This window comes from Tarenaya hassleriana, unplaced genomic scaffold, assembly GCF_000463585.1.
Source record: "Tarenaya hassleriana unplaced genomic scaffold, ASM46358v1 Cleome3, whole genome shotgun sequence".
Lineage (NCBI taxonomy): Eukaryota > Viridiplantae > Streptophyta > Magnoliopsida > Brassicales > Cleomaceae > Tarenaya > Tarenaya hassleriana.
This window is the reverse complement of record NW_010966177.1, coordinates 3,822,537-3,831,454: the sequence shown is the minus strand read 5'-3', so window position 1 is coordinate 3,831,454 and position 8,918 is coordinate 3,822,537. Positions and strand designations below refer to the sequence as shown.

Here is an 8,918-nt window from a genome sequence, read left to right as displayed (position 1 = left end):
CTGCTGAATAAAATGATGCCCATCAAGAACAATGATATCGAGATCAGGTACGAACCTCTTGAACACGTCTCCATTCACGTAAGCATTTGTTCCGTTGGCTCCTTCATAGCCGATATCTTTGTTTCCAATGATGAACTTTGTTGGAACCGTGATTTTGGAGTCTTGCCATGGCCTTGTGAGCTCCCAGTTCCTGCCATTTTTGTTCTTTTTAGTTTTGTTTGCTTTCTACAGGTATGATGACTCCATGGGAGGAGGAGCAGAAAACTTACAGATCCATGGCTCTGTAGTAGCTGAGAGGGCCGGTGAATCCAGATTTTTGGAACTTTTCGGCGTAAACCTGAAGCTCTTCTTCGGCAATCCATTCGGGAATGGTGGGTGGTGTCTGGAGATGATCGATGATCTCCATACCAGGAGGAGCCACCAAGTTATTTGTGCTCGTTATCAGCAAGAACTTCTTCATCACTGTCAAGCAATCGTACCTCGCAAAAGCCGCCTCTAGCCGCCTCTGCTCTTCCGGGTTCCTTCAAAACCAGATCAAGAATTGGTCAACAATGGCATATTGGTCTTGACGAATTACGTTTCTATTGAGGCTGATCACGATTTTCTTTTATCACACGGAACCATTTCTTTCTATGCATATCATGACAGCAGACAATGAAATTTGGGGAAGGGGATTCATACCTGAAACTGGGAGATGTAAAACCCATCTCCGAAATTAGCGTTGAAAAACTGGATGGGTTTGAGGAGAGGGTTTCTGGGGAAATATGGAACAGAGAGACTGATGAAACCTTTGACTCGGTCTGGTCTGAACAAGGAAAGATGCCAACCGATTTGGGCTCCCCAGTCATGCCCGACAACGAACGCCTAACCAGTGACATTGAGCAAAACTCAGTCAAGCATCTTTCAAGATTAGTTAGTGTTTGAATTGACCAATCGACCCACCTGTGGAGCATTGTAGTGATCAAGCAAGCCGATGACGCCGGCGAGGTGAAGGATGGAGTAATGAGTCAGGGCGGGGAGGGGAGTCGGAGTCGGAGTAGCCACGGAGGTCAGGTGCGACCACGTGGAAGCCACTTTCCGACAAGAACTCAATCTGATGGCGCCAAGAGAAACTGGTCTCAGGGAAGCCGTGGAGAAGAATCACCATCGGCCCATCCCCTTTCTCCGCCACCTTCATCCATATCCCGTTGCTCTTTATCCTCTCCTCCCTCACTCCCTTCATCCTCCTGTCCCTTTTTTTTTAAAACCAAAACTAAGGTTTTGATGAAATAATATATATATAATATCATCGACCACCAGCAAACCTTGCATACGTAACTCTACTTGTGTTTTTTCAAATTAGGATTAGTCAAATATGTTGAACAACTCTGATTTTACTTTTCTTAAATTTGACAAAAGTACATGTCGGCCACGTGTTTTTCAGATGATGCACATCCGCTTACAGTCAATCTTCTATTGAGACAATGATGAAATAAATCTCTACATACACCTATACGAATGTCTATGCATCCTCATATACACAACGCCTTATATCTACTCCTATGCGTATTTCTATACATACCCAGATACGTACAACTATATATATAAATATTTAACTTGTTCGTTTTTTAAGTTACGACCCGAAAAGTTCGTTCAATTTAATTGTATATAAAAAGAGCTTTGAATTTTAACAGTTTTAAGCAGATTCTTTTTCAAGAAGAAAGAGAAGGTCGAGGCACTCGCGGACATAACCTTGCGAGCAATCTCACAGTACAAACAGAAAAACCTGAACCAAACGTCTGAGTCTTTCTCGATCTTCCACTACCACAAGCAAAAAAGACGAGAGGGACAAATCCTTTAATGCAATTTATAAGTGGGTTTTCACTGAAACGTTTCATGAAGCCATGGATTTCTTCTTCTCTTCCTCGAGCCGCTGAAGCTCAGCAAGTCTCTCAGACCACGCCCGTTCCCTCGCCACCGCTGCCATCTTCCGCTCCACCTGCTTTATCTTCTTCTTCCTGTTCGCCTCCTGCATCTGCGCTTTCCTCTTCTTTTTCTCCGCCTGAAAATTTTCATACACAAAACCCCCCCTTTAACACGTCTCTTTCTTCACCGGTTCCATAGCTTAAACACTAATGGCTGGCGGCCGCCCATGTTGATGAGAGACGAAAGATGAAGCCTTGATGAGATCATGCCCCAGAAGGGAAACAGCTAAAGTTTTCAATCTTGCCCACATTTTCACACATCTAAAAGACTAAGAATCTAAGACACCGTTATTAGGAAGAACAGGGCTGAAGAAAAAGCTGTTTATATTACTCAGAATCGATTCGGATAAAGCACGAACCAGTATAAAGGCGCGACGCAGCCTCATGCGCTTCTTTTCGTTCCTCCTTTTGGTACTTCCTTCGTTGGGATTGTTAGGAGAGATTGGTTGGCCCGGCACATATTGGACCCATGCATATGGCCCTGCATTTTTCAATATCAATTTTTTTTAACTCAGAATCTGCTATTCAATCAAATACCATAGGTTAAAGATCTTAATTTTCAGAGAGTAACGCTCTCACACAAGCAAATTCAACTATCAAACAAGTTCACACATGAGAGCATATAATCTTATAACACTACAACATACTAGTGAAGATTGCGCGTCCCCATTTAGCAAAAGAAGAACAAATAGATCACAGATGGGCATCAATCTTACGCGCCCTAGTCATGTCTTATGCCACTATTTTGTTCAAGAAAGAAGATGAATTAATGGGTACGGGCGATCGCAAATCAAGAAGTTAGACGAAATGGCGAACCTGGAGGTTTCAAGCTGGCTCTTTTTCTCTTGGGATTAAACATGGGTCGCCTCTTCGGGTGCCGGGTATCAGTCAAGCTATGGAGATGGTTAACCACCGGAATCCATAGCGAATTCGGTAGAGTTGATCCACCGAAAACGCAGGAAAACTCGGGCTTCACGGCCGGAGACGCCGCACGAAACGGCGTCGTCGAGCAGCTAGAGACGGCGCGCGAAACCAGGGATCTCGAAAGAGGACGGACAATCGCTCTGATGGCACCGAAACCCATTTCTCTAAAGCATAACCCGGCAGACTACTGATCTGAGTACGGTGGGAAATTTTTCTGATTTCAATGCCGATTCGAAGCAAGGAACCGAGGAGTGTTGCTAAACCCTGCGTACGCACGCCTCGGTTGTGATACGACGACGAGGGTTAGTCTATGGGCTTAATTCAATAGGCCCATTATATATGGGCTTAGTAGTTTGGTTCTTATTGGGCCTTGAAATAGTGGGCCTCCTCACAGCTCTATTACTGCGTGTATACTGTTTCAATATATGCTTTTATTGTTGATTGGTGACTTCGGTCATAATTTTAGCCATGGGAAGATTTTTGGATTAGAGCACCAAATAAGGAATGAAAAGGCCTAATCCAGAATTCCATCTGTTTTTTTTACGAATATCGATACTTATTCCCATATAAGAAAGCAACTAATTTAAACAAAATTTTGGAAAATATTAATGATTCGATCCAATATAAATCTACGGCCCATGCAGTATCATTTTCACAAACTCCCCATCAAATCAATACTTCATATTATTTTTCCAAACGGGTAGTCAAAATGTTTTTTTCAAACCATCATCCCACAAGAATGGTCCGATTCAATATTTCTCATATATCAAATAGGTTATTACAAAAAAAAAATGTCGGCCCATCCCGGATCCAATGTTAAATTACATTTCCATGTGTATTTTATTTTTTGCAGACATGTGGGTTTAAGGTGAGCACCAATTCACCAGGATGGCACAAGAGCATGGCGAAAATCCTCAAGAAAATCAAAGGTATCTCTCTCTCTCTCTCTCTCGACCTTCATATCGTTTATTCTTTTAAAACCATATTTACATTTGATGTTAGCAAATGAATTATTGTTGTGTGATTTTTTTTCTCGGAGGAGGGGATTTCGCCATAGATGTGGAAGAAGGAGTGGCGTATGTGTCCGGAGAAGGGGACATTGAAAAGCTGCTGAAACTGATGGGTTCGAACACGGACAAAGGCACGGAGATGGCGTTCGTGAAAACGGGATCATGGCTCGAACCATGTGATCCTAACTTTTACGGCAGCAACTATGGTTACTTCTCTCATGGACTGCCCTTATCTGGTTACTGGCAACCAAACATGGCTTACCCTACGACTTACCCTTGCCATCATCATCATCATCATCATCATACGTATTCTGGACATTGTAACTGTGGTTACTACTACTATTAGGGTTCTACTGATTTTTCTGACGTGGAGATGGAGCAAAACCCTGATTTTTTTTTTAAATCATTAGGGTTTGTTGCTTCTCTCTCTCTCTTGGAAGAATCCAGTGATATTAATGTCGGGATTCATATGAACCCTTTCTATCCCTAAAGAATGGAAGTTTTCACCTTATTTAGAGTAATTTATTTGTGTTTTTATCTTAACGGCATTTCATATATAAGAGATTTATGGATATATGTTGTTCGTCAAAGATCTCCGTTAAATCATTCTCTAAGAATCAGAAATAATGATTTAACGAGATGATTTCTCTCATCCCGAATTTGACAGTTTTTTTTTTTTGCTAAGATATGAATCAATATATTTTCATGCCAAAAAAAAAATGAATCAATAATTCACATCGGTATTTGTTTATTTAGAAAAATTAAAAAGAGAAAGGAACCATCAGACAATTAATAAACAAAGACAGCAAATGTAATAACTCTCGATGAGACAACAATCCTTTGATCAGTTTGAAAACTCCATGAAGTTGTTCAGACGTGTCCTCAAGACTAACAACAGTGTTTTTAACCAAAGACTTGTTGAAAGAAAACAAAGGATGATAACATTGATAGGTGAAAGTGAAGGATGGGTGTAATAGAGAATGGATCAAGCCATGTGCTTGGCGATGGTCTGCTGAAGCTCGTCTTTCTTGGCGCCGACCACCTTGTCCACAATCTTCCCTCCCTTCAAGAACATGAACGTCGGCATCGCCTCTATCGCCCAGTCACTTGCCACCGACTGAATGCCGAATGGCCGAAAGAACAAGACAGGAAAAAGGGTTATTTTGAACTTACATCATTCACTATAGGCCAAAGATTCTGAGATTTACACCATTCGTGTGAACTATAACGTATAGTAAGTACTTCATTACACGATCGAACTGGTTATTGAGACAGATTTCATGTTCTATCTGGTCGCTCAAGCCAAGATTTTGATTTCAAAAGGCAGAAAATTCATGTATTACCTTGAGCTCATCGACGTCAACCTTGAGGAACATGACACCGGGGAGTTTCTTGGCCAATTCAGAAAAGAAGGGCGAGATGAATCGGCATGGTCCACACCATGATGCCGTGAAATCAACCACCACCTGCGCATCCATCCCTTCCCCCATTTAGCCATAACATCAAAACACCCTTCGTACCATCATCACTCATCAAAACATCTGGAAACGATCCAGATTCAGATGAAAATGCATAGTATCTCTCGAGTATACGAATATATATACACACGCATACACAAAGATAAACGCATAACCATAAAAAGCATGCGTCGCAAGTGTAGGATCACGAATCACTACTACGACAGGAAATCGGGAATTTTTGAGGAAGCCCATTAATCAAAATCAGGATTCACGACAACCCATATATCCTAAAACATGGAAACCTTTTTCAGGAATCAAATATTAAAGAAGCAAATTGCACAAGGGGGAGAGAGAGAGAGAGACGTACGAGGGTGTTGGAGTCATTGGCCTTCTGAAGATGGTCGGTCCATGATTCGACGGTGTGGCAAGCGATCACTTGTCCCTCTTCCCCATCCATTTCTCTCTTTCAAAGCTTTTCAGATCTAACCGAACTCCCCTCCTCCCTCTGCTTCTCTTCTCTCTTTTCCGCCGTTCCTCGTTCTATATGACAGTTACTCGAAGAAACAAAATGCCATCCATAACCCCTCGAATTAGCTGAAATCACAAATTTGCCATCGGGATCTCTTCTCTCTTCCTCCTAATAACCGCGCGTGATATGCATATTTATTGGGATATCAAAAAAAAAAAATCTCGAGGATTTTGACGAAATGCGCGTTGGTCGAGATATGATTACGGTTCCACCAAAATTATCTAACCTTCGTCATTGATTTCATTCCCTTTTGTACTAATTAAAATTCGTTCGCACCTTAATGTGAGAAGCGTAGTACGTACCATCGCTTATCATGGTACGAGTGTCAAAGCGAATTCATTTACATAAATTTTTATACTACGTCCTCTTGACCACGCGCAATGCATGCATGTCCACACACACAAGCAAAATGATGACAGAAGGGCCCATCATTTCATATACAGTCTATCGCCCCATAATTATTACTATCCGACCAAAAAGTTTAAGCGTGATCCTCGTTTTCCCGACCAAAAAGTATCTCCAAGGATTCCACAGAGAATATACAACAAACGACTGCATCAAGCTCTTGAAACAATATGTGCAAAGTACGAACCGACCCACCAGTAAAACCACAAGTACCTGACGGTATACGCTTCGCTTATCCACTTGAAGAGCAACCATATAATCATTTTGTGTGCTAGGGTTTAGTTGCCCTAATGCGTGTGCTCCTTGAGAGGTCGTGCATATATATATATCATATATGCATTTGGGGATTAAGATGAAAGAGAAACCAAAATAATGATCCAGTGAAAACTAATGATCCACCTATTTTTGCTGATATATATATACACACAAAATTCACCAAAAAAAATCTAATATTAGATGGTTCAACTCGTAAAGATGAGCTAAAACTCTTTTCTAACTTAGGTTCGGGTCTCCACTTAGATAAAAACATTCATCTATACTTCTGGATATTTTGAGAGATGTAGTTAAATAAATTCTATATTATTAAAAAAAATCACAAAAAACGTACATTTTATTTATTATCGTTATATGCAAATGCGCAATTATTTTTTTTGATAACCAGGATGGTTTTCCAGACCTTCGGTCCGACTATATCTACTATAGATCCAGGATCAGCCTTTGTATATGGACCATTTTGGTCCAGAAATATGCAGTTGTCTTTCTGAATTGGTATTGACACTACAAAAAAACAGTCTTTTAGCAACGAAAATTTTTCGTTGCAAACCTACAAATTTCGTTGCAAAACAGGGTTTGCAACGAAATTGCAACGAAAAAATTTTCGTTGTCAACTCGTCGTTGCAAACCAATATAGCATTTAAATTCGTTGCAAATTGCAACGCTTTGCAACGAAATATTTTCGTTGCTATTTCCAACGCAATTTCGTTGCTAAAATTAATATAAAAATAAAAAAAAATAATTTAGAATTTCAAGTTTTTTAGAAGAATTAAATTAAAATTTTTAAAATAATTATTTAAAAAATATTAATAAAATATAAATATTAAATAAAAATAATATAGATATTAAATAAAGATAATAAATATATATATATATATATATATATTTGTAGAATTATAAAGTTTATTTAAAAGTTATAAATTAAGGTTTATAAATAAATAATTACAAAAATAATAAAATAAATATTTAATAAAAATAATAAAATATATTTTTATTTGATTTTTTTAATAGTTGGGAATAGAGAGATGTTTTAGATAATTTTTAGAGTGAGAAATTGTTGATGGATTGTGTTTGGATTGTGTTTGAATGTTGAATATATAGAAAAATATTGCAACGCAATTTCGTTGCAAATTTGCAATGAAATTGCGTTGCAAATCCAATTAGCAACGAAAATTCATTACAAAAGGCGTGAAAACCATAATCAATCGCAGCCACAAATTAATTTAAATTTGTAACGCAATTTCGTTGATAATTGAATTTGCAACGCAATTTCGTTGCAAATTTATATATTTACTTTTTGACGGTCAAATCATATTAATTATTAAATAATAATTTTTGCAACGAAATAAGCATTGCAAAAGGAAATTCGTTGCTAATCATTGTTGATTTCAAAGAAATAATTTTGCAACGATTTTGCAATTCTTGCAACGCAAATATTACATTGTAAATTAGCAACGAAATTATTGCGTTGCAAAGTGTTGCTAATTGCAATAAATAGTTTTGCAACGATTTTGCAACGATTTTACAATGCTTTTGCAACGCTTTGCAACGAAAAATTGAAATCGTTTTCATTAAAAAACGTTGCAATTTCGTTGCTAACTTTGTAACGAAATACATTTCGTTGCTAATTTCGTTGCTAATGACATGTTTTTTTTGTAGTGTGATTTGGTCCCATGAATCCCCAAACCTGCCATTATTCGGTCCGCTCGGATGATTTTCCTCGGCACCACCTTTCCCCCTTTGTCTCGTAACAAATGTATTCTTCCACCAACTTCTATGGTCGAACCATCCATTCTTTATTTTAATACTTTCACATCATATGGTTTTTTTTTCATTCGATGTCCAACAAGGCATACCTACGTACATTTTTATCGTAATTTAAAGTCGATATTTAATTTGCATGTACTTGTTTTCAAACCGAATTATAAATACATGGTTTTACGTAAATCTAAAACATAAAGTGTGTAAGACGACGAATATTCCCCCCTGCTTTTAAAGTTATAAATCTTCATTTACATACACGTCTAAGTAAAACATGACCCACATAATCATGCATTAAAATATTTTCTACATTCACATTCGATAAAATAAGATTAAAAAAAAAAGAAGCCCAAGTAAAGGTCGTATTTGGGCCATATTTGGGCTTCGGTGATCGTGGGCCGGGTACAAACCCACGGGTTGCCCGGGTTTAAATGCCAACCCCCTGATTCAGATATGAAATCTCTCTGTGGTAACAAGGATGGCATGAATATATCAACTTGTTGTCCTGCCTTGGAATCTTGCAAGAATCTAAGCTCTCAAGTTATGATGGCCACTGATAGGACCAGCTCAGCAGAAGCTCCCCTTCTTTCCC

General features: G+C 38.7%; 4 protein-coding genes across 4 annotated transcripts in view; 1 reads left to right on the top strand and 3 right to left on the bottom strand.

The window, feature by feature from the left end:
• Positions 1–1,364, bottom strand: part of LOC104819192 (bifunctional epoxide hydrolase 2) — a 1,710-nt gene extending 346 nt beyond the window's left edge. The window contains 6 exon segments of the mRNA XM_010549152.2: positions 8–190; positions 270–505; positions 507–521; positions 682–864; positions 943–1,002; positions 1,004–1,364. Of these exon segments, the coding sequence (XP_010547454.1) occupies positions 8–190; positions 270–505; positions 507–521; positions 682–864; positions 943–1,002; positions 1,004–1,222 (896 nt within the window). The 5' untranslated portion in view covers positions 1,223–1,364.
• Positions 1,365–1,658: 294 nt separating this feature from the next.
• LOC104819191 lies at positions 1,659–3,163 on the bottom strand. Its single transcript, XM_010549151.2, has 3 exons — positions 2,781–3,163; positions 2,324–2,445; positions 1,659–2,041 (listed from the first exon to the last, which is right to left on the bottom strand). The coding sequence occupies exons 1-3, from the start codon at positions 3,046–3,048 to the stop codon at positions 1,874–1,876; spliced, it is 558 nt and encodes a 185-aa protein (XP_010547453.1). The 5' UTR covers positions 3,049–3,163; the 3' UTR covers positions 1,659–1,873.
• Positions 3,164–3,597: 434 nt separating this feature from the next.
• LOC104820146 lies at positions 3,598–4,244 on the top strand. The gene is made up of 3 exons (XM_010550517.1): positions 3,598–3,630; positions 3,742–3,817; positions 3,928–4,244. Exons 1-3 carry the CDS (start codon positions 3,598–3,600, stop codon positions 4,242–4,244), a joined length of 426 nt encoding a protein of 141 aa, XP_010548819.1.
• A 397-nt stretch (positions 4,245–4,641) lies between these two features.
• LOC104819190 (thioredoxin H1) lies at positions 4,642–5,974 on the bottom strand. The gene is made up of 3 exons (XM_010549150.2): positions 5,726–5,974; positions 5,242–5,364; positions 4,642–5,015 (listed from the first exon to the last, which is right to left on the bottom strand). Exons 1-3 carry the CDS (start codon positions 5,813–5,815, stop codon positions 4,884–4,886), a joined length of 345 nt encoding a protein of 114 aa, XP_010547452.1. The 5' UTR covers positions 5,816–5,974; the 3' UTR covers positions 4,642–4,883.
• Between the last annotated feature and the right edge of the window lie 2,944 nt (positions 5,975–8,918).